The sequence below is a fragment of the Lissotriton vulgaris genome, chromosome 2_1, assembly GCF_964263255.1.
Source record: "Lissotriton vulgaris chromosome 2_1, aLisVul1.2, whole genome shotgun sequence".
NCBI classification, from domain to species: Eukaryota; Metazoa; Chordata; class Amphibia; order Caudata; family Salamandridae; genus Lissotriton; species Lissotriton vulgaris.
The window spans coordinates 1,699,197,912-1,699,223,321 of NC_141687.1; the positions used below are offsets into that span (position 1 = coordinate 1,699,197,912).

Consider the following 25,410-nt stretch of genomic DNA (forward strand, 5'->3'; position numbering starts at 1 on the left):
GGGAAAATTGGACACGACCTATGTCCTGATGAGTCCTCGTAGAACAAAGCACCCCCTCGGGTCCCCACACCGCACCAACCTCCTGTCCGAGAGTCTGTTTGGCGAGGACACGACGACAAAGCATCTAGCCCAGTGTGAAGCACAGTGGCATCAACATCGCTTCTTTTCCTCTCGGGCGGTGAAGGTGAGCTCTGGATAATCCGATACCTCGGCACACAAGAAACGAGCAGTCGTAGCCGCCCACGCCAATGAGCACCAGAGCCAACTTTCAGTGCGGGGACTTCCAAAAGCGTGTCACTGGCAAACACGCTGAAGTACATGCCAAACACCTCCTTTACACGAAAGAAGTGGAAGCCACAACGGGGGAAAATATATATATATATATATATATATATATATATATATATATATATATATACATACATACATGCCTTGGCATAATATCAAACTACCATAATAAGAGGGGCTAGTACCAAAGCTCTGATATGAGAACACTGTCATACTTTGCTGGCTCATTGTATGCACCTAAAGGGACAAAATGATTTTTTTCTAGAACACGTGTATTTCTAAATCATCCTTTCCCTTGGGCAAGTAGATATTTTATAAATGTCCTCAGCCCTGTCACACCATAAGGTTTTATAGGAACAGCAGTTCTTGCTCACCTCGCTTGTTCTATCTCAATATGTAAAGGTGGTTCTGGGACCCATATAAGGTAATCTTTCGCTCTGCCACTCTCCACCTGAGCAATAGAATGCAGAGGTGAACTGGTAGGTTGCATCATGCTGGTCAAGAACATAGACTTATCAACCAAGTGTGGGCCCAGAGGTCACTCTATTGAAGGTAGCTCTTTAAATTCCCTTCACTGTCTGATAAGAAGCAAATGTATTGCATGTGATGACCTGTTCACCTAGAGAGCTGTCTAGCAGTATGCTGAAGAGCTCAAAGATGGTACTCTCAAAAACCATCACAGAGTTTAAGGTTTACTTTTGTGAAGAGTTGAATCACAGTACTGAACATTTTCAATTAATGATCTTGACTTTCAAAGGGAACCAGAAAATATAAAGTATGGAACCAAACAGTGAATGTATCTGATTTTCTATTGATAGGTGTCAGTGAAGGTAAAGCACTTCTGCATTACTGTACGCTAAGGCACCTCCTTATCCGGGACGGGGAGTTTGTGTTTTTTGACAATTTTAACATTTTACAATTTTGAGATTTGTTTGAGACTGTTGTAAATCTGTTATATGTGCTTTCTTGGCTCATAGCCAGGTGGTTAACAGTAGTTACATCTTTAGGTCTGTCAGTCTCATAAAACAGTGGTCAACATTTTTAAAAAAAAGTATTTTATTACGTTTTCTCATAGCACACATCACCCTTATTCAACAGGTCTATTTTTCGTTCATAGCATAGTATTGATTGCGGCGTACACCCCTCCACTTCACACATTTTAACCATATTTTCTCATACAGTTTGTATCATTTATCACAATGTGGGGCTCTTTAACACGTTCCCAGGAAGGAAAGTGGCCAGCATTGCTAAATGTGTGGCTAGCATCTTTGACAGCACAGTGACTATCAACATTGTTGCCATTATATTCAAATTATCAGCTTTACTAACAATGATTTATTTGAGCATGGCTGCCTGTGTTCTAGCACCTGCAATCACCTTCCCTATAAACCTGGCAATCCGCAAGTTCCTGCTTGCCCTCGTCTTGGTGCTGAGAAAAAAGCCTCTTTGCAGCGGGCGCCAAACCTGTGGTTCCCAGGCAAGCAGCCCACAGAGCTGGCTAGCTCAGATTCTCTGCCTTCCTGAGCATTGTTTGGAGACAAGTCAGTGCTTAATTTGAGACGTTGGTGGCCGGTGATCGGTACCGGCACTTGTGAACACCTGAACTTGTGCCAGTCTGTCACAAGGTGGCACTGTCTGGTTAATTTAGAGATTACAACAATAACCGGTAATTATTAAGTCAATATACATAAAAAAATGACTGTCAAGCGCCGCCCAAGCCATTCCTATAGCTGTAGGGCCCTGGGATAGTCTGAATTGTCGCTCTTGAAGGAGTGTGATGGTTAGTAGGTGTGTTGGTACTGCTGTTGGCAGCGCTGACAGGGGCACTGTGTGGTGCACTCTGCAGTGGCCTGCTGTAGAGGGCCCTGACACGTATTCTTTTTTTACAAATTAAGCACTGGCGCCCGTGACATCAATAATATCAGCCATGTTGACAGCATTAATAATTGTGGCATCAACATAAATAGTATTGTCAGCGTTGTGACAGCAGTGATGACAGCAACAGTGATATCAGCATCTTTAACAATTTTGCTAACATTAGCAACAGTGTTGTCAGGTATGTTAATGGTGAGATCATCGTTAACAGTATTATTACTGTATTGTCTGTTTTATAGGTATTGTCAGGATAATCAGCTTGATTGATTTTATCACCTCACTGTCCGCATTATTAGCTGTGTTTTCAGCATTACTAATAGTGTTCTCCTTTTATCCCAGAGATGGGTCTGCCTCTGCCACTTACTTCTGCCCCACACCCACAGGCGGGGATGAAGTCCCTGATGGATCTGCACAAGAGGAGTGGGTCCCTTTCCAAAAGCTGCAGCCGGGGAAAAAGGAATTTCATCTCCGAAACCCTCAGGTTTGTAAAAATAAAATGTAGTAAAAGTAGAGTAGGGTGTCCGTGCAGTATGCAAGATTGTCAAGGGGTAAGGCGCAGTATAATTTGTAAGTGGAGTGCCTGGAGTTGCCACATAGTAGGTAGGGTACAGGGGAAACATCTAGAGCAGCATTGGTTTAGACCAGTGATATTCAAAGTACGGTCTGGGGGCCGCATGCTGCCCTCTTGTCCTTTATATGTGGCCCCCCTGGGCAGCAGCAGCGCTGGGCTGCTGTTTACTTGACTCAGCACTAATATGGAAAAAATATGCAGCAAAGGTTAATTGAAGTTAGGGAAAGGAAGTAACTAGGTCCTTAACTTTAGGAACACCTTAATTTTTAAAGACAACTACTAGATATACATACTTTGCTTCACCTACTTCAACTTTAGACCCCCCGCTGGCATCAGAGCGGCCCTCGGTCACACCATAGACCAAACTTTACGGTTTCCGGGAAAATTTTTGTGAGTACCCATGGTTTAGACCATAGGTACTCGGAAAGATTTTCCCCGGGGCCAAAAGATTTGGTCAGGGATGTGACCGAGGGTCGCATTGATTCTAGCCAGGGTGGCGGTCTGCAATAAGGTGGGTGTAACGGGAGCGAAGCATATACATCTAGCAGCTTAATTGAACTGTGTGAAACCAGAAAACCTGGGTTTAATCCCGACTTCCCCACTTAAATAAATGTTGTGATTCTAACCGTTTTCTTTCACTTTCCCTACCTTTTCTTGATTATCACATATAAAAAGACATCAAAATGCATGACTTAAGGATTTGCTCTTTACAAATCCTTCTCTTGTGTTTGATTGAATAAACTATAATCTTGTTTATGTATAATTGGAACCCAGGTCACCCAAAGAGTGCATATAACAGACGTGCCTCTTGGTTCACTATTCACATTGTTGTCAGGGTGGGGGGAAATAATGTTTCCAAATTCATGTCTCAAAACTATCACTTTAAAAAACAATACTTCTCAATGCACTGATATAATATGATGTACTAAGGTGAAACGGTTCTGCATGTTAATGAAGTAGACTTTTTGAATTTTGAGGGGACTTCATATTTTTTACACTTTTGCTGCAAGATGTCTTTAAAAATCAAAGTGTTCCTAAAGTTAAACAGTGCAGGACAGCCTACTTACTTTCTTTAACTTCAATTACTCTTTAAATAAATGCATGTCTGTTTACTTAAGATCTCCTTGATGTTAGTGCAGAGTTGAGTAAAAAGCAGCCCAGTGTTGCTGTTGAGGAGGAGCCTGCATGCAAAGTTCAGGAGGGCCGCACTTTGACTATCACTGGTTTAGACCCTTGAAACATCTGCATGTATCACTATGACAACTAGTGGGGATATGGAACATCTGCACATGTCACAGAGGGGTGTTAAAGAAAGGAAATATGGAAGGCGTGGGCGAGTTTCTCAAAGTCAGGTGTGGAAAGGTGTGCATGGAATGCTTGTATGTGCCACTGGATTGAGGGGACAGATGCACATTTGAGTGGCTATAGTGTTTTGTGCTCACCGTGCCACAACAACCATAGGCAAAGTCCCGTGACCCTTATCGAACAGGAACAGCCCAGCCAGAACTGCCAGGTGGTGCCCTGCTCTGACCAGGAACACAAGTAATCCCAGACACTTTCACAGGTCATCTCTTTTTTCACTCACTGTCCCACCACTTGTAGACTTTCCCATCACTTGGCCCTTGCATAAATTATTTTGCTCTCATGTTTACTAAAATTTGGATTGTGGACAGGCATTGAGGTAATTGTCTTTTGGCTCATGTGTATTAAAGCATCATGATAGCTGTATTAGAACATGGTCAGGAACAGCCTTATGAGACTCCAGGAACTGGAGAGATACATTGTTTCTGTGCTCTAATTCACTTCTACGATCATGCATTTGATCCATTTTAGACGGTTGTATAAAAGAAGCACATATGGCTGAACCACTCATGCCTCTACAACACGGTCCCAACAAGGAATGCGTCTTAATCACGCATTCCCTTACCACGTAGGCCTTTACCACACATATCTTTACAATGAATTTTGTTGTAAAGGCATGTTTCCTAAAGGGAAATGTGTGGTAAATCATCACTACCCCAATCCCCCTTTCCTGCCCAAAGCCCTAAAATCCTATCCTCTTACCTCAACCCCCTCCGCCCTGAGCCCTAAAACCGACCCTACCCTGCTCTTAAAACTACCCTTTCCCCTCCCCCACCCAGAATCCTAAAACTCTGCCCCTACCAAAAACTGTGCCGACACCGGCCCCCTGCCCTAAGCCCTAAAACTTAGCCTGCACTGCCCTTAAAACTACCCCTAACCCTTTCCCCACCTTAGGGGGTAAAACCCACCCCCTTTAAAAATAAATACCCCGCCCTGAGCCCTAAAACTAACCCCCACTCCTAAAAACTCCCCCAACCCCAGCCCTAGCCCTTAAAACTACCCAGACCCCCCTAGCCCTAAAACCCTGCCCCCTTCCTAAGATTACATGACCCCTTACCTTCCCTGAGCCTTAAAACTGACCAACCCGGCCGCAGCCCCACTTACCTGTCTGCGTCTGAAGCTTCCTGTTCTGAAGCTTCCTCTTCCGATGCTTCCTCTTCCTTTCCCCACCCATCAGGACACTAGACCGCTATCTGACTTAACCAAGCATATCCATGGTTAAGGCAGATGCGTGGTTCAGGAAAGTATTGTTACACTTGCGGGGAAAAGGCACACATGACTCAGCCCTCATTGTAAAGGCCGTTTCCCATATTAGACTCTTAATTGTAGCTTTCCTTAATTTCTCGGACTGCATCTATTGTTTATGTCTTTATTTTACGGTTGTTTTCCGCCATCCATAAATGTTCTGTACAACAGTGGGTCCTATTGACAAAACAGCATAAGTGCAGGCGAAGATTTACATCTCTCTCTACGCCTAAATGTACTTTTTACGTTCTTTTCCTATTCACCTACATTCACAGTAGTACTCCTGGAAAGCTGTACCAGATGCAGGTGCATTCATGGAAATGTCATTTGACAATTCCACGGGCTCCTAACCACACTGTGTGGATTTCTCTGCATAGTGTAGAATTCTACACAGGGGAATGGAGCTCCCATTTCAATTGCATGTGTTTTTTCGCAGTGGGTTAAACAGTTTTCACCGGGGAGGGACCTCTTCCCTTATATCCCAAGCAAAACCATGGGCGATACACTCCCCTTCCCATTGAGAAACTGAGGTTATTTCCCATTTCTGTGGTGGAAAGAGATCGGATCAAAGTTTGGCAAAGGCGAAAAACGTACATGTTTGTGGCCGTTCTCAAACTTCCAACGCAAGCCATCCATTGGAACTCCCCCTTCCAACGCCTAGGAGTCTGCAATTTACTACTGCAAATTTCTCCGCACTAGTAGCTGAGAATTTTTCAGTAGTAAATGCATTTATGCATGCCAGGAATGCCTTAATGAATTCCTGACATGCATAAATTAGAATATTTTGGCCATGAACCTGTGTTAATGGCCATAAATTCCCATGTGAGTAGGCCTCAATATGTTTCTCACTCCACGGGTCTGGTGTCCCAAGTGTGTTTCATACCACTTGAACCTTAAGCTGGACCCATTTAGGTTCACTCTACTCCTGATGCTTACAGCACCCTCCCCTTTTACCCACATAAAACAGGTTAGTGCCGGTTGTGCCTTGGATTACTTTGTGGCTTGTGGGCTATGTTTCTGCTGAGTCCTCCGTCAGCCTCACAGTAGAGGACTTCTGTGGAAGATCTTTGCCTTCTGGCACCAGGTCCTGTGATAGGTGATCAGGATTAGCTGCAGCCCAGGGTGCTTCCCTGTTCAGCACTGCAGAAACTACGAAGGACCTGCTTGTCCTTCTGCCTGCCCACCTCTTATGACTTGTTGACACCCTGCTTTGTATCCTGGGCATCATATGGACTCTCAGCATTACATCATACCCAATCATCGCACATTCCACTTGAGAGAGGGACCCTTGGCTGCTGTAAGCGCCGCTCACAGACCAAGCCTTTCACCAGGGAATTATCACCACCAATTGTGCTACCGAGGCTGCTACCAATCTTGCCCTCCACCCGTCCTCTTCAGGGTTGTGTCCTGCTTTGGAGCGATCCGCCACTCTGGATGACTCTCTGATGCCACGCAGGCACCTGGCTGCCTCTGGTTCTCGTCCGTAGAGGGTCGCAACATTCATTCTTCCAGCCAGCCAGAATCTGCTGGAATGAAGGCTGCTCATGCAGTGTTTTTGCCTTCAGTCATAAAGTCACCAGAAAACTGAGAACAAGAACCGAGTGACTCTACCACCAGCTTTCCTTCCCAATCCGATCACAAATGTACTTATTTGGCCACCTTAAAGCAAGCGTTTGCCTGAATCCACATCAAAATTAAGTCCTTTAACTACAATTCACATGCTTACTCCAGCGTCCAACAATCGCATAGACGTTAATAATGTTGTAAAGAATTGTTATTATTTTAACCTAATATAGCTGGGCATTTCCTTCTTTATTTATTCTTGAATCTTGTGTGTGTGATATCCATTTGCTGAATGCTTTGAGATTGACAATATCTTTGAATGTGCTCTACCCCCCTTGGAAGGTAGAGAAATCACAAGAACATCCTCTTACACAGCATGTAGAGTTGTTACAGGAGGTGGTTACGAGCTGCTGCATGGAACCTATGGGTAAGTGACAGGTGTGAGAAGGTGGCCTGATATGCAGTGGTCACTATTCTAGTGCCCACTATGTATCAGTCCAGCAACCCTTATTGATGATTGGTTGTAAGTCAACCTTATAGACCAGCTATCCTAGTAGCATGGATACGAGCAGTCTAAGGCTAAAGACTCGAGAGGGCGTGTTAAGCCAGCCGTTTACCACACATATACCCCTTGAATACCCAGTGAAAGGACACCACACAAGTGTTATGAAAATAAACAGTTATTTATTAAAGATCACAACAGCCCTGTACTCTTTATGAGGACAGGGTACTAAGCACAAACCAAAACTCTTACAAAAATACTTAAGTTAGCACAGTATATACAAATGCCCGAGGGGCACGGAAAACCATATACTCTAAAAGTGGAATGTGAAATTCCTAGCAGGTAAGTACAGTACTAATAGCTTTTGGAATTGCTAGGACTTGACTAGGGAATCGTTAGATTACAACTAGGAGGCCTAGGGGACTCGGGTGCAGTGTGTGCACTCTCACGCGAGATGCGGACAAAAGTCTATGGTAGCTAGGAATTAGAAAGTTAGTGTTCTCGGGCGAACCCGACCTGGTAGGGAGAAAACGAAAGTAGATTCTGACCCTTGGATAGTGAGGCTATGCTGGGGCACCGAAATGCCGAAGTTACCTAGCCCAGGGGCTGCAGCTGCATAGGTCTGAAAAGACGTCGGGAATCCTCGTAGACGGACCAGGAGCCGGAAGAAAAGATGCTGGCCGGTGACCAGTGAAGAAAGTTCAGTCGGATCCAAGCCTGGATCTTGAAGATAGATGACACCTGAAAGCAGAGGGGACCAAGTTCGAGACTACTAGCCAGTAGTCAGTGGGCACCAGGAGGGCACCGGATGGTAGCCACCTCGACAAGGTGAGTGGGTGACGCTGTAGCTCGGAGATCTCACGGACCAGGAGGCGTTGTCGGCGACCAGGATGGAGGATCGAGCTGTCCCACGAAGATAGAAGCTGTCGGCGTCGCTGGACCCAGGATTGGGCAACAAAGCCTTGGCAAATTCAAGCCCACGCGGTGGACCTAAAATGGCGTCTGGAGTGGACCAGGAGGGTCCGGGGTGCCTCTCTTGAAAAAGGAAGCAAGGGCCAGCCTGGAGCAACCAGACCAGCAGAAGAGTTGTCGTCGGGCGTCGTTCGGAAGGCCACAAGCCAGCCGGCTAGTAGCCAAACAACGCGGTGCACAGCAAACAGCAGAAGGGCCCCGCGCCGATCGTGGAGATGCAGGGAGGCTGACCTTGGGTGCTGGAGCTGCGCTGGGTCGGGGCTTCTCGGACCCCAAAGCACTCACCAGTGGAGGACACGGTGGGCTTGCAGTAAAGATGTCGTGCAGTCTTGGCGATCGTCGGTCCCTCGAGGTCTCGTCGCACTCACGGTTCTCAGCTTGGCTGTAGAGGTGAGTAGAGGTCAGAGGTGCCAGGGAAGCCGGGTCTCGTCGAGCTGGGTCGTCGGATTCGTGATGAAGGACTTGCAGCAGACCGCAGTGTTCTTTAGGATGGTGCCTGCGGATGCAGGGTGACTACTCCTTAGCCACAAGGGAGAATCTTGAAGAAGAAATCGTGAAGTCCTTTCGAAGAAAGTGGTATCTTGATTCCAAAGATGATCTAATTTTAACAGGGGGCCCGCTCCCATCTTTATACTAAAAAAGGGGGCTGACCCGGTGACTAGGTCCTGCCTATGGGTGGGACTAGGTGGGGGGTGGTTACACCCCTCAGCCATGCCGGACTTCCCCAGGCCAGGGGCTGGTGTGCCCCTGGAACTGGTTCAGACCGGCCTATGCGTAGTGAGCACCGGGGTGCCACTCAGCAGTCACCTTCCTGTAAAGCCCTGCCTACCCAGGATACACAAAACCATGTCTGGGACGGTGCTAGCACCGCCCCTGACAGGAAACCCTTTGTCCAGGCTCCCCTCGCTGGAAGGACTCCCAGCTGCAGGGGGTCAGACTCGTGTCTGTGGTGGCAGCATCCATTTTGTGGAGCTGAGGCTTCAGTTAACTTTAACCGGGGTTCACAGTTACATACATGTCGTGTCCCTCTAGAAGGGTGGAATGCTAACCCCGTCGCCAGAATTGGCGAGGGGTTAGTATTCCAATTCGTATGACACCTTACTCGACATGTTTTGATAAAGCAATACCAAAGATAGCATTTAACCGCGAGGATTATAATGCACTTAAGAGTATATGGTATGCGATATCATGGAACAGCTATTAGGACTTGATTCCGCAAGCTGCAGACAGGCTCAGCTCATGCCAGAGCACCATCTCACACGATTCCAAGCACTCTGCCTTCAGGATTGTCAAGGCCTGCCATAGGAGTGACTGATAGGAATCTGTGTGTCCATTTTAGGGTTAGGTATAGGTATACTACACCTACAGCAAAGGGTGATTACACGACTTTGCCCCAGCTGTCAGGCAGCCAGTTGTGTCAAATTTAGGAGGCCAGCCAGGGGTGGCACAATACGTGCTGCAGCCCCTGGTAGCCCTGGGTACACCTATGCCCTGAGTTACAGAGTCTGATAAGGTGGCCCAGTACCAATTGGTAGATGCACCTAGGGTACATGAGGTAATTTAGAAAGAGAACAGCCAGGCTGTGGGTCTGATTGGCAGGCCCACAGCCAGAGAAAGTCGTAAACCAGTGAAACAAAAGCAAAAAATCTGGGTGATCATAGGATTGCAGACCCTACTCTCCTACATGACCCCCCCCCAAACTTTGGGACAATAAGCTAACCTTGACCAGGTGAGTCTTCTTGTTCTAAGTGGAAATATCTGGAGAGCCCATCGGCATTGCCATGATCAGTACCAGGTCTATGTTCCACTGTAAAGTCCATCCCCTGTAGGGAAATGGACCACCTAAGCAGTTTGGGGTTTTCACCCTTCATCTGATTTAGCCACAAGAGGGGCTTATGGTCGGTCTGAATCTTGAAGTGAGTGCCAAACAAGTATGGCCTCAGCTTCTTCAGGGCCCAAACCACAGCAAAGGCCTCCCTCTCAATAGCTGACCAATTCTTCTCTCTGGGGGTCAGCCTTCTGCTTATAAAAGCAATGGGCTGATCCTGACCATCAAAATTCAGTTGAGAAAGAACAGCTCCCACACCCAACTCAGAAGCATCTGTTTGGACAATGAATGGTTTGGAGTAGTCTGGACTCTTAAGGATAGGTGCTGTGCACATGGCCTGCTTTAGGTCATCGAATGCTTTTTGACAGCCTGCTGTCCACTGAACCTTTTTTGGCATTTTCTTACTTGTCAGTTCATTTAATGGTGTCACAATGGAACCATAGTTCCTGACAAATTTTCTGTAGTATCCAGTCAGGCCCAAGAAAGCTCGAACCTGAGTCTGGGTGGTTGGAGGAGCCCAGTCCCTGATTGACTGTATTTTGCTCTCCAGTGGCTGAACCTGGCCTCCACCTACAAGGTGGCCCAGGTATACAACCTGTGTCTGCCCTATCTGGCACTTGGTGGCCTTGATAGTGAGGCCTGCTGCTTGCAGAGCCTCTAACACTTTCCTCAGGTGGACCAGGTGATCCTCCCAGGTGGAGCTAAAGACAGCAATATCATCTAGATATGCTGCACAGAAGTCATCCAGCCCAGTAAGGACTTGATTCACCAACCTTTGGAAGGTGGCAGGCGCATTTTTCAGACCAAAGGGCATTACCACAAATTGATAATGCCCACCAGGGGTTGAAAATGCTGTTTTGGGTTTGGCATCCTCAGCTAACCTGATTTGCCAATACCCAGCTGTTAAGTCAAATGTACTTAAGTAGTTGGCAGAAGCCAATCTATCTATAAGTTCATCTGCCCTTGGTATTGGATGGGCATCAGTCTTAGTGACTGCATTGAGACCCCTGTAGTCTACGCAAAACCTCATCTCTCTCTTACCATCTTGGGTGTGAGGCTTTGGCACTAGAACTACTGGACTAGCCCAAGGGCTATCTGAGGGTTCAATGACTCCCAACTCCAACATTTTCTGCACTTCAGTTTTTATGCAGTCTCTAACATGATCAGGCTGCCTGTAGATTTTACTCTTGACTGGCAGGCTGTCACCAGTGTCAACCTCATGGGTGCACCAATTGGTCTGACTGGGTGTCAGAGAGAACATATGTCTGAAAGACTGAAGAACCTGTTTACAGTCTTTCTGCTGATGTTCAGAGAGGCTGCCACAAAAGACAACACCATCTACTGACCCATCATCAGGATTCTGAGTGAGCAGGTCTGGGAGAGGGTCACTCTCTTCCTCCTGTCCCTCATCTATGGCCATGAGCAAGCTCATGTCCTTCCTGTCGACATATGCTTTGAGCCTGTTGACATGGAGTACCCTGTGGGGACTCCTGGGAGTTCCAAGGTCTACCAGGTAGGTGACCTCTCCCTTCTGCTCAAGAATTGTGTGGGGCCCAGACCATTTGTCTTTGAGTGCTGCTGGGGCCACTGGCTCCAACACCCACACCTTCTGTCCAGGCTGATAAACAGTCAGGACAGCCTTTTGGTCATGCCAAGCTTTTTGAAGTTCTTGACTGGCCTTAAGGTTTTCTGATGCCTTCTCCATATACTCAGCCATCCTGGAGCGGAGACCAAGTACATAGTCCATTATGTTGGTTGCAGGCTTTTTGAGAGGTCTCTCCCATCCTTCCTTCACCAAACACAAGGGGCCTCTCACAGGATGCCCATACAAAAGTTCAAAAGGGCTGTAGCCAACCCCCTTTTGTGGGACCTCTCTGTAAGCAAACAGAAGGCAGGGCATCAGGACATCCCATCTACGCCTGAGTGTTTCAGGTAGTCCATGAATCATCCCTTTTAGGGTCCTGTTGAACCTTTCAACAAGCCCATTGCATTGTGGGTGATAGGGTGTAGTGAATTTGTAATTGACACCACACTCCTTCCACATAGCAGTTAAATAGCTTGACATGAAGTTTGCACCTCTGTCAGAGACAACCTCCTTAGGGAAGCCCACTCTGGAGAACACTCCAACTAGGGCCCTTGCCACCACAGGGGCTGTGGTGGTCCTAAGTGGAATAGCTTCAGGATACCTGGTGGCATGATCCACTACCACCAGTATAAACTTGTGCCCTGATGCTGTCTGGGGTTCCATTGGACCAACAATGTCAATCCCCACTCTTTCAAAGGGCACCCCCACCACAGGCATTGGTATAAGGGGGGCCTTTGTTGTGCCACCTGACTTACCACTGGCTTGGCAAGTGACACAGGAGCGACAAAACTCCTTGGTATCCTCATTCATGTGAGGCCAGTGAAAGTGTGAGACAAGCCTGTCCCAAGTCTTTGTCTGGCCTAAGTGTCCTGCTAAGGGAATCTCATGGGCCAAGGTAAGTAGGAAACCTCTCTGAGACAAGGGTACAACCAGCCTCCTGGTCATGCCAGGCTTGGGGTCTCTTGACTCAGTGTACAGGAGTCCATCTTCCCAGTATACCTTGTGGGTACCTGTGGCGTTCCCAGCAGCCTCAGCAGCAGCCTGCTGTCTGAGGGGTTCAAGAGAAGGGCAGCCTAACTGGTCCTTCCCCAGGTCTTCCCTTGAGGGTCCCCCTGAACCCAAGAATTCAACTTGATCAAGTTCAAACTCTCTAGGCTCAGTTTCCCTCAATTCCTGCAGGTCAGCCTCCTCTGAGACTTGATCCACAACCTGGGGCAAGGGGGAAGGCACAGCCTTAACCCTACTGCTCTTTTTCTTGGAAGGTGTCTGGTCCATTGTTCCAGGATCCAGCACCTGTTCAGTGGGGCATCTTCTGGCCTGTGACCTAGTCACAGCAAACACATGTGCTGGCAAACCTAACATTTCCAGATGAGTCCTCTGCTCCACTTCTGACCATTGTGATGACTCCAAATCATTGCCCAACAAACAATCCACTGGGAGGTCTGAACTAACTACAACCTTCTTTTGGCCAGTTACCCCTCCCCAGGAGAAAGCTACAATTGCCATACTATGATTGGTAGTGACATTGCTTGCATTGGTCACCAGGAATTCTGTACCTGGCATGATCTGTCCAGGGTCCACAAAGCTAGGTGTCACCATTGTGACACTGGCACAAGTGTCCCTATAGGCCTGAGCCATCTTTCCATTAATAAAAGGTGTCTGTCTGTATTTGCCCAAAGTATTGGGACTTATATCAGGGGACATATCCACATCCCCTGTACAAACAAGGACAGCCTGAGTGAGTGTACCAACTAAGTTGTCACACCCCTCAGAACCCAGGGTTAACCCTACTAAACCCTTGGGAGGTGCACTACCACTGCTGGCTGTACTAGGGGGCACAGGTGCCTTAGGGGCTGCAGTGGCAGGAGTCTGCCCTCCTCCTTTCTTGGTGCACTCACTAAACCAGTGAGTTTTACTTTTGCAGTATTGGCACCACCTTTTAGATTGGCCTTCTTTCTTCTTTTGGGGAGCCTGACCCCCACCCTCTTTGGGTTGTTGGGGACCTGTCGAAGACTTCTGGTCATTTTGTTCCCCTTTCGAATCCTTACCCTTCTGGTCTGCTTTCTTCTGACCACCTTGATTCTGGCCCTGGTTCTGTTTAACTCTTGTTCTAACCCATCTGTCTGCCTTCTTTCCCAATTCTTGGGGAGAGGTCAGATCTGAGTCAACAAGATGCTGATGCAACAACTGGTTCTGACAATTGTTTAAAATTTGCTCTCTCATCATCAAATTGTACAATCCTTTATAATCAGTAACCTTACTGCCCAGCAACCAGCCCTCAAAAGCCTTAGTGGCACAATCTACAAAGTCAGCCCAATCTTGAGACTGAGTTTTCTGGGTATCCCTGAACAGCACCCTGTACTGCTCAGTGGTTAGGCCAAACCCATCAACCAGTGCATTTTTCAAGACTTGGTAATCATTAGCATCCTCCACCCTTGTGGTGAGGAGCTTGTCTCTTCCTTTACCCTCAAAGGAGAGCCACAAGATAGCTGCCCACTGACTTGGGGGAACACCTTGCACAGTGCAGGCCCTCTCCAAAGCAGTAATCCATTTGTGGATGTCATCCCCTTGTTTAAAGGGGGGCACTATCTTACCAAGGTGTTTTGTATCAAAACTCCTTTCCCTATTGCTAGGTACAATGCTGCCACCAGTGGGGACTGTCCCACTCAATTGTTGCTCTCTAGCAAAGGCAAGCCTCTCTTTGGCCAGGGCAAGTTCTTCCCTTTCAATCCTCAGATTGGCTGCCTTTTCCTTAGCTTCATACATTCTCCTCTGGGGAGATGTCATTCCCCTTTGAGAGGAACGTTGAGAGCCATTGGTATGAAGGGATCTGATAGAGCCTCTTGATAGAGATCTATCTCGTCCATTCCCAATGTTAAGCTGACCTGAGAGTGGCCCCAAGGGTCCCCTAGTGCCCATCTCATGTCTGCTTAAGTTGGACCTGGTTAGTCTGCTGACTTCTACCTGTTCCTTTTCTGCCTCATCCCCTGATACCAAATCATCATCCTCATCATCAGCATCATCTGCTTCCTGAAGAGGATGGTCCTGGGCATCAAAGGGACCCTGTAAGGAGGGCATGTTGCCATCTGAATTAGAAGGGTCTGGGTTACCAGCCCTCCTTGCATCATGAGTCTCTAAGAGACCAATCAGAAAGGCAGTTGTGGGGTTAGACCCCTGCTTAATCTTCCTAGAGGTACACACTTGTCGTAACTCATGGAAGCTAAGCGCAGTATATCTTGAAGGGATGACCTGTGGAGGGTCAACTGACACAAGGGGAACCTCAGTGTTTCCTCCTTTGTCCGACATACTGTTTCTAGTGTGGTGTAAGTGATGCACCTACCTACACTATGTGTTTACCTACTGGTCCCTTGCTAGAGTTGTAGCCAAGGTGTGCTAAGCCTTGAGGAGCTACAACAGCTGGTTCAGTAGAACTCAGAGTATTCTAAGCTTTAGTTATATGTACCTAACAGTACTTATGTGATCTTTCAACAAGATATTCTTAGGATACGTGTGGTAAAACAACAGCAAGCTCAAATCCCACCGCTGCCACCAATGTGAGAAGGTGGCCTGATATGCAGTGGTCACTATTCTAGTGCCCACTATGTATCAGTCCAGCAACCCTTATTGATGATTGGTTGTAAGTCAACCTTATAGACCAGCTATCCTAGTAGCATGGATACGAGCAGTCTAAGGCTAAAGACTCGAGAGGGCGTGTTAAGCCAGCCGTTTACCACACATATACCCCTTGAATACCCAGTGAAAGGACACCACACAAGTGTTATGAAAATAAACAGTTATTTATTAAAGATCACAACAGCCCTGTACTCTTTATGAGGACAGGGTACTAAGCACAAACCAAAACTCTTACAAAAATACTTAAGTTAGCACAGTATATACAAATGCCCGAGGGGCACGGAAAACCATATACTCTAAAAGTGGAATGTGAAATTCCTAGCAGGTAAGTACAGTACTAATAGCTTTTGGAATTGCTAGGACTTGACTAGGGAATCGTTAGATTACAACTAGGAGGCCTAGGGGACTCGGGTGCAGTGTGTGCACTCTCACGCGAGATGCGGACAAAAGTCTATGGTAGCTAGGAATTAGAAAGTTAGTGTTCTCGGGCGAACCCGACCTGGTAGGGAGAAAACGAAAGTAGATTCTGACCCTTGGATAGTGAGGCTATGCTGGGGCACCGAAATGCCGAAGTTACCTAGCCCAGGGGCTGCAGCTGCATAGGTCTGAAAAGACGTCGGGAATCCTCGTAGACGGACCAGGAGCCGGAAGAAAAGATGCTGGCCGGTGACCAGTGAAGAAAGTTCAGTCGGATCCAAGCCTGGATCTTGAAGATAGATGACACCTGAAAGCAGAGGGGACCAAGTTCGAGACTACTAGCCAGTAGTCAGTGGGCACCAGGAGGGCACCGGATGGTAGCCACCTCGACAAGGTGAGTGGGTGACGCTGTAGCTCGGAGATCTCACGGACCAGGAGGCGTTGTCGGCGACCAGGATGGAGGATCGAGCTGTCCCACGAAGATAGAAGCTGTCGGCGTCGCTGGACCCAGGATTGGGCAACAAAGCCTTGGCAAATTCAAGCCCACGCGGTGGACCTAAAATGGCGTCTGGAGTGGACCAGGAGGGTCCGGGGTGCCTCTCTTGAAAAAGGAAGCAAGGGCCAGCCTGGAGCAACCAGACCAGCAGAAGAGTTGTCGTCGGGCGTCGTTCGGAAGGCCACAAGCCAGCCGGCTAGTAGCCAAACAACGCGGTGCACAGCAAACAGCAGAAGGGCCCCGCGCCGATCGTGGAGATGCAGGGAGGCTGACCTTGGGTGCTGGAGCTGCGCTGGGTCGGGGCTTCTCGGACCCCAAAGCACTCACCAGTGGAGGACACGGTGGGCTTGCAGTAAAGATGTCGTGCAGTCTTGGCGATCGTCGGTCCCTCGAGGTCTCGTCGCACTCACGGTTCTCAGCTTGGCTGTAGAGGTGAGTAGAGGTCAGAGGTGCCAGGGAAGCCGGGTCTCGTCGAGCTGGGTCGTCGGATTCGTGATGAAGGACTTGCAGCAGACCGCAGTGTTCTTTAGGATGGTGCCTGCGGATGCAGGGTGACTACTCCTTAGCCACAAGGGAGAATCTTGAAGAAGAAATCGTGAAGTCCTTTCGAAGAAAGTGGTATCTTGATTCCAAAGATGATCTAATTTTAACAGGGGGCCCGCTCCCATCTTTATACTAAAAAAGGGGGCTGACCCGGTGACTAGGTCCTGCCTATGGGTGGGACTAGGTGGGGGGTGGTTACACCCCTCAGCCATGCCGGACTTCCCCAGGCCAGGGGCTGGTGTGCCCCTGGAACTGGTTCAGACCGGCCTATGCGTAGTGAGCACCGGGGTGCCACTCAGCAGTCACCTTCCTGTAAAGCCCTGCCTACCCAGGATACACAAAACCATGTCTGGGACGGTGCTAGCACCGCCCCTGACAGGAAACCCTTTGTCCAGGCTCCCCTCGCTGGAAGGACTCCCAGCTGCAGGGGGTCAGACTCGTGTCTGTGGTGGCAGCATCCATTTTGTGGAGCTGAGGCTTCAGTTAACTTTAACCGGGGTTCACAGTTACATACATGTCGTGTCCCTCTAGAAGGGTGGAATGCTAACCCCGTCGCCAGAATTGGCGAGGGGTTAGTATTCCAATTCGTATGACACCTTACTCGACATGTTTTGATAAAGCAATACCAAAGATAGCATTTAACCGCGAGGATTATAATGCACTTAAGAGTATATGGTATGCGATATCATGGAACAGCTATTAGGACTTGATTCCGCAAGCTGCAGACAGGCTCAGCTCATGCCAGAGCACCATCTCACACGATTCCAAGCACTCTGCCTTCAGGATTGTCAAGGCCTGCCATAGGAGTGACTGATAGGAATCTGTGTGTCCATTTTAGGGTTAGGTATAGGTATACTACACCTACAGCAAAGGGTGATTACACGACTTTGCCCCAGCTGTCAGGCAGCCAGTTGTGTCAAATTTAGGAGGCCAGCCAGGGGTGGCACAATACGTGCTGCAGCCCCTGGTAGCCCTGGGTACACCTATGCCCTGAGTTACAGAGTCTGATAAGGTGGCCCAGTACCAATTGGTAGATGCACCTAGGGTACATGAGGTAATTTAGAAAGAGAACAGCCAGGCTGTGGGTCTGATTGGCAGGCCCACAGCCAGAGAAAGTCGTAAACCAGTGAAACAAAAGCAAAAAATCTGGGTGATCATAGGATTGCAGACCCGGCAGGGAAGGGCATACGGAGTAATGTGGCATATCTGGAGCTGGTGCAGTGGCAAAGTAGGGAAGGGGAATATGGAGTAATTTGACATATCTGGCGTAGTGGCATGGCATGGAAGGGGCATATGGAGTAATGTGGCATAGCTGGTGTAGTGGCCTAGTAGGGAAGGGGCATAGGGAGTGTCCATATGCGTCAGTATTGTACACATTATAGCTTTGGGGGCGGGGCTGAGGGGGATCTCGGGCATAGGTGTCATTGACTGAGTGCAAGGTGTCGCAGGTTGGCTGAAGTCACCCATTACAGCAGGGTCATCTGAAGAAGACAGTCATGCCGTTGCACTTTGTCATAACATTTCTATATTTGTTGCTTACAGCTTCATCAGAGAGCCAACGAGTGCATGCGAGCTCTCCAGCTGCTTGTGGAAATTAACAGTGGCACAAGAGTCACCAACATCCTGCAGCCCAGCTTGGACCTCTCGGTCTTGAAGGTATCTCAAATCGCATCATGCAGAATCTGCAAAATTAGATCAGCTAGAGTTAGGTGGAGCCAAGGACTTGTAAGGACAGGATGGGTGTGATATAGAACTTACAACACACAGAAACAGCAACTGGATGAGGGTCCGAGATGGGCACAGGTGTAGGAATAGGAGCTGAGTGGAAGCAGGGACTGCAAAGGGCATAGCAGTGGGGTGAACGGGGGACATGTAGTAGCAGAGACAAAAGTACTACACACAGAGACGTGTCTGAGGTTGCACAGAGACAGCAATGGCAATGATAAGCGTGAAAGGAACTGAGGGCGTGCAGGGGTTGAAGGTGCGAGCATGTTCAGATGGGATTAACAGGGGTATATCAGAAGGGGAATTGAAAAGTGTGGGTACAGCCGTAGTCAAAAATAGACTTTGTCAATGCAATCTGACCAGTTAAGTGAGCTAAACAGAAGCGTGCAGAGCTGATGGGGACCAGGAAGCAGATGGAGATTGATACAGCCATGTTTCCGAATGTGGGACATTTCTTATGAAATGTTTTGGAATTGAAAACAAACTTGTGTTGTCAATCATCTTCACAGGAAATGGTTGACTTGAGTAGAGTTTCCGTCATGGGTCATTCCTTTGGAGCAGCAACCGCTCTGCTGGCACTGGTTAAAGAACCCCGCTTCAGGTGAGCATTCTGAGGGCATTCGATGCAAGATTACCGAAAATGATCCCAATAAAGGTGAGAAGCTTGCTGGCCTAGGAAGTTTGCATGTGATGCCCTGACCCCCTTCCTGGTCTGCCCCTTCCAGTGCGCACCTCTCCATTGACTCTGATGAATCTACCCACAGAACATTATATCCTGTGTGGTTTTCCCAATATCAACAATGTCAGTTTTTTTCTTCCATTGAGTAACACTTTTTTTTTTGTTTAAGCCAAATGAAATATGTTTTTCAGTACTGGGTAGACTTTCCCATATTGCATGTGACTGTGGCCAATGAATACACAATCTCTGAAAAGCAGTTTCAATTACCTGGACCTCTGTCAATTTGTGAGTTAAACACCTTTGGCCTGTGCTTTTTTGGAGAGAGATTCTGTAAAGCTTCTCTTGTTTGACACAGAAAAGGGCAAGTCGTAGACGTTCTTTTGCACAGGTGGCTGTGCTCCTGCTATTCAAATTTCCAGATCCACTCTTGGGTAAGGGGAGCCCAGTTTTAAATAGAGTACCAAGAAGTCATGGCATTAAATTTCCTTACAAAGGCTAGTGGAGTTTTGCCTTTCTTGACCTTCTGTAACCCATGCAAAAGAAAAGGTAGGAAGACTGTAAAGGATCCTAGTTTTGTTAACGCGAGGTTATATTCAGTTTTAAAAAACTTGATAGCCACAAACAAGCCATCCTAAGGCACTAGCAAGACTAAACCCTCTTCGGTGATTCATCACCGAGAAATATTTAAAAAGAAATATATATATATTAGCATGGTGGCACATAATTATGTACATACATTATTAACATGTGTTGTGGGACAGATACATTACGATGAACGTATTTTTTGGGGTGGTGGGTAGGGGGTGTTTATATAGCGCAAACTTGACCCGATCCTGAGATTTAAGTACATATCACTGGAAGCCAGCAGAAACATTGCCACTGGCGTTCCCCAAACTGCAAACATCCTTATGAAATGTTCAATAAAAGGCACAGAATTCTCATCTTCCTGCACAGGGCCTGTTCAGTGCCTCTAAACAGCTTTCCTAAGAATTTCCTCCAGCTAAGCAACAGAAATGATTAAGGTGGCACAAAGGAACAATACGTAGAACGCCTAAGGTCTGGAAACTAAATTTTTGTCTGTATATTCCTCGACCTAGAAGTGATTGAGAAGATCAGTTTCCACATCCACGTGCTCCTAGGTCTTCTCTTCTGTACTTCCCAAACCTTTCAGATACGTCTCAAACGTTGGCACCTCTATTTCACCTTTGCAGGCTCACCTACACTTCCCCTTAAGTCAAAAGGCAAGGCATTCTTACTGTGTACTTCAGGTCCATCTACAGTAGTGCGCCAAGTGATTGTCTACAAGGGCCGTAAATGTGTCAGTAAATCAGGATATCCACATCAGCTCATAATGCATCAAATCTGAAAGGGAAAAATTTAGGTAGTCTGTGCTTATCCTGAAAATCTGGTATGGCCCTGAGTCTAGCGGATCAACAATAAAATATTGTGTTCTCTTTTTCTAGTATTAAAACATATCACAGTCCTTACTGGTGTAGCCATCTTCCTTTGCACCCATTTGCCGGTCCTGCATTCATAAATCCAGAATCAATTTACCACTTTCCCCGTGCCCGCTCACACATCAAACACCCCCGCCGGCCCTCCCACTGAGTGTTTTTGCCTTCTCAAAGCAAATGGAAAACGTCAGTGTTTTCCCCCCAAAATCAGGCAGAAATGCATATAAAAAGACTCTGTAATACTGGGTCCATGCAGTTATTCTGGGGGAAAAAAAGTTCTAACTAATGAAATTTGCTCAGTATCCCTTCACCAAATTACGGTCCCCTTATAATGAGGAAATTGATATAGCTTCTGTTCAATATTTCTCATTCAGGAATAAGAAGCTACTCTCTGTACTCTAAATAATGGTGTGTTATCTTGGTTTTGCCTGGTATAGCTATGTATCTCCTTTACAATCTGTTGAACTGCTCAGCAATAGCAATGTGCATCTCTTTCCAAAGGCCATGATCGGTCTGGGGACTGGACATGTTTGTTATGCAGTTCCATATCTTCTCAGAAGTGAGATGTTTCTCTACAGTATTTTTTGCTCTCAGAAGTAGGCAAGTGAAAGGTAGTTTGATACCGCTCTATCGTCTCTTGTAGGTGTGCAGTAGCTCTCGATGCATGGATGTTTCCTTTGGAACATGATCTCTACCCGAAAGTGAAAAAGCCAGCGTTGTTCATCAACACAGAAAAGTTCCAAACTGCCGACACTGTCACCAAAATGAGAAGACTTGGCGCCAACAACAGCAGAACAAAGATAATGACCATTCTGTGAGTATCGAGTGTGGCCCCCCCCGGCTGGATTACGAGGAAGGGAGCAGAAGTTAAGAGAGATTGTGGATTTATAACCACTCATTAAGTATCAGTGGGGCATCTCTCCACCACGTCTAAATCCACTAGTCGGATGGGATTCACCTGAGACTTCAGTGAGTGTTGGGTGCTCTCACCAGGTTTGATCGGACTGGGGGGTTGAGGTTTCCTTGACTATTTTTTGAGTATTGGGTCCCCTTCACCAGGGTTCAGTGGATGAGGAGAGGGGAGTTTCTTGAGCATCCTGTGGGTGTCAGATAATCCCATCACTCCAAAGCTCAAGTGGATTGGGAGTTCCATGAGTATTGGCTGCTTGCACGAGGTCCAGGTGCATCAGATGAATTGGTGGCCCAAAACTATGCTTTCCGTATTGGGTGCTTCATTTCAGTCTGAGAACACCAGGAGATAGTCAATTTGTGCTCATAATGTATCACAGGACAATAGATGTCTCTCCTAGTCTTTTCTCCAGGTCATTCAACAGTCATTCGTTACTTGGCACTGTCTGTGGTGGGTACTTATGTTGACCACTAGTTTTACACGCCTTAAATCTAATTACGCCCCAGTTGGCTACCCAAGTACTCACTTGTACTCCTGACTCTTCAGTGGTAGCTTGGTCGAGCAGTCAAGATGTACTCCAGGATAGTGTAGTAGCTCTGGGACTCCGATATAGTATGACACAGTAATCACAGACAGTTACATCAATGTCCATCCAGAGATGTTACTGAGGGAAGGAATTGCCCTTCATTTCCATGTAAGAAAGGCAGAGCGGATGTCCATTAAACCTAGGAAATCTGATGGCCATAGCACTTTTGGGGGATCGAGATATGAGCCCAAGTTTATTTAGCTTTCAGACGTTCTAACTGTGAGTGCTGCAAATACAGTGAAAATGATATGTTTCATACTGATCACAGTCATTGTTGGCTTTGAGCAGGTCTGTACCCTGTTCACTCACCCTCTTCCCCGCACCAAATGGATTCAAGCGACACAACTAGAAAGGATTTAGAGATATGAAACATACCCTTCCTGTGCCCCCCCCCCGCCTCCCTGACTATCCTTGATCTGTTGGCCTGTGCTACGAGCTGCATACCAAGGGTGCACCTTACTTTTCAGCTCGTTGTTCTCACTGCACCACTTGCCTCATGCACATCACTCTGGGGTCAATGTTGTTTTGCCAGAGCACATAACTGGTCACCTCCGTACCACAGGAGGTATGACTGGGAACTCGTACAGCCCCTGATGGGTAGACCCAACAGTTCTTACTGTGAATAATGTTCCCCGTTGGGGAGATTAACAAATGAATACTTCACAATTTTATTTTAGTTTACTTGTTGAGAAGGGAAATGCCGATGGCATGATTGGGATGCTAATGTGGGTGGTGGGTGGGGAAGAGATTGTTTGAGTGGGTTGTCACAGAGTTTTGGCAGTCATACCCGCTGCTAAACTGGTTTTATTTCATAATGCCACAAAACTGTCACCAGCCTCGCATCACGTTGAACGTAACAGCTCAGCTGTACCTCCGCTCCTACACAGTGACAGCAGCTGTTTAGGAAACCTTCACATTGATTACCTGGAATGTAAAGGAGCTCAATTACCCACAGAAGACAAGACCGGTACTGGCCCACCTGAATCGTCACAGAGCTCAGGTTGCGCTTCTTCAAGAAACGCATCTAAAGAAACCTTCTGAACATCTCATTGTAGCCCATTGTGCTGCACGCACTTGGTAACCTCCTCATACTCCACTTACTCCAGAGGAGTATGATGATTCTGGCAAAATAAAAAGAGGTCCCCTCTCATCTCACTCGGACCCTAATGGACGATCAGGGTAGCTATATTATTGTACAAGCCATTATCAGCGTTACCCCCATCTTCTTGGTAAATACAAATGGCCCGAATATGGATGACCCCAGTTTCTACGTGACCATTTGCAACAAGCTTCTCAAAATGCACAAGACTACCATTATGTGGGGGGGGGGGCTTAAATAACTATCTAGATCCCCTATGGGGCCGCTTGGCCACTACAGAATGGCAGGCGAAACACTCCTCTAAGGTATTGCATGATGGTATGGAGGAACAGGGCCTGGTAGACCTATGGCGACATAGGTATCCCGGGCGGAAGGAGGGGACCTATACAGCATCAATCCACAGCTCCTGGTTCCATTTGGACTATTGGTTAGCCACCAGAGATGTATTTGATTGGGTAACAGATATAACCACCTTCCTAAAAGATTATCCGACCATGCCCTGGTCCGCCTAGTACTGAAAATCCATACACATATCCCACATGCCAAATCTCTGGCGCTTCCAGGCAACTACCCTGCTGGACCCAGCGTTTTGTGAAGAAATGCGTACCTCCATTAATGCGTACTTCCCAGAAAATGTGGGTTCAGTGGCGGACGTGAGTACTCTTTGGGAAGCCTTCAAGCTTACGGTACCAAGTGTTTGTATAGACAGCAGGTTGCATATTGAAATCTCTCTGTACACAACTCCGTAACGTTGAAAGTACCTTGCATGATCTTGAGCGCAAGTATGAAACCTGCCTAGATCCTCTCATCCTTGCAGCTATCCCAGAAAATGTTGCAACATACAATGAACTTGCAAACCATGAACTCTTACTTGTCTAAACCTCATGTGGCGAAGTCCTTTGGGGGCGGGGGGCGGAGGGGCTCCCGGGGCTCTGCTTTGCAGTCAAACTGAAAGCAATGGGGACCCACACATATGTCTTCAGAATTGTTACCTCAGACAGCATAGAACACTGACACCCCTGCTATCCTTGATAGTTTCACACAGTTCTATGCACAATTGTATGACTTACACACACATTTACTTGTGCAGAAGACACCGTGAATTACCTATTACCTAACTGACATTGCATTGGCCTGGCTACCAATGGGGCAAAGAGAATTCCTATCCCAACCGATCACAGAGAACAAAAAGAATCCATTACCCATCTCCCCAGCAGGAGAGTGCCAGTCTATATGGCAAGCGAATTCTATAAAGAATTAGCCTCTATCCTTGTGCCGCATCCCCTCGCCCTATATACGGAAGCCTATGGAAAACATATTCTACTGCCCTCTCTTCATGAGGCTCTGATTATTGTGCTAATAAAACCAGATAAGGCCCAGGAGAGTTGCAAATCATACTGACCACTGTTCCTAATAAATACGAATGTCAAATTCTTAGCCAAAATAATAGTGACCTGAATGCAACCCCTCTTACCTCATTTAGTATTACTGGATCAATCGGGATTCATTCCGGCCTGATCCACCACGTACTATCTGTGCACCAGTTTTGCATTGTTGCACCAGTTTAACCCGTCCTAGCCAGTTGCAGCGTTCCTTCTGGACGTAGCCAAAGTTTTTGATTCTATTGAATGGTCGCGTAGGCACACTATCCTACAGCACATGGGATCCCGAAGTATTTTTTGCACTGGAGCCAGCTGCTTTAGCCAGTCCAGTGTCCCGGGTGCGTATCAGTGGAGTGATTCAGACAAACTACCAATTCATAAGGGCACCCGTCCGGGGTATCCCCTATCACCGTTTTTATTCACACTCTCGCTTGAACCACCTGTGTGTATACTCCATCAATGCCATGCCAAATCTGCACTGAGATTCATGCAGCGTCTCTTGGACATATCACTGTTTATGGACGACATGGTCATGTATGTCCATGACACAACGACCAATCTAGCGCCCTGCCAGGACTCCCTCTAAGCCCTTGCTGAAAGAACTGCATTGGCTTCCCATACGGCAGCGCATCAACTTTAAGATCTGCTGCACGGTGCATAAATGCCTGTATGGAGCAAGTCCTAAGTACCTATCT

At 47.3% G+C, this 25,410-nt stretch overlaps 1 protein-coding gene across 2 annotated transcripts in view; it reads left to right on the plus strand.

Moving 5' to 3' along the window:
• The window catches only part of PAFAH2 (platelet activating factor acetylhydrolase 2), a 176,415-nt gene that overhangs the window by 92,054 nt on the left and 58,951 nt on the right, over positions 1-25,410 (plus strand). For both annotated transcript variants that reach the window (XM_086957665.1, XM_086957666.1), the window contains 4 exons: positions 2,503-2,644; positions 18,423-18,536; positions 19,115-19,206; positions 21,382-21,552. In XM_086957665.1, the coding sequence (XP_086813791.1) occupies positions 2,503-2,644; positions 18,423-18,536; positions 19,115-19,206; positions 21,382-21,552 (519 nt within the window). The remainder of the gene's footprint in view (positions 1-2,502; positions 2,645-18,422; positions 18,537-19,114; positions 19,207-21,381; positions 21,553-25,410) is intronic.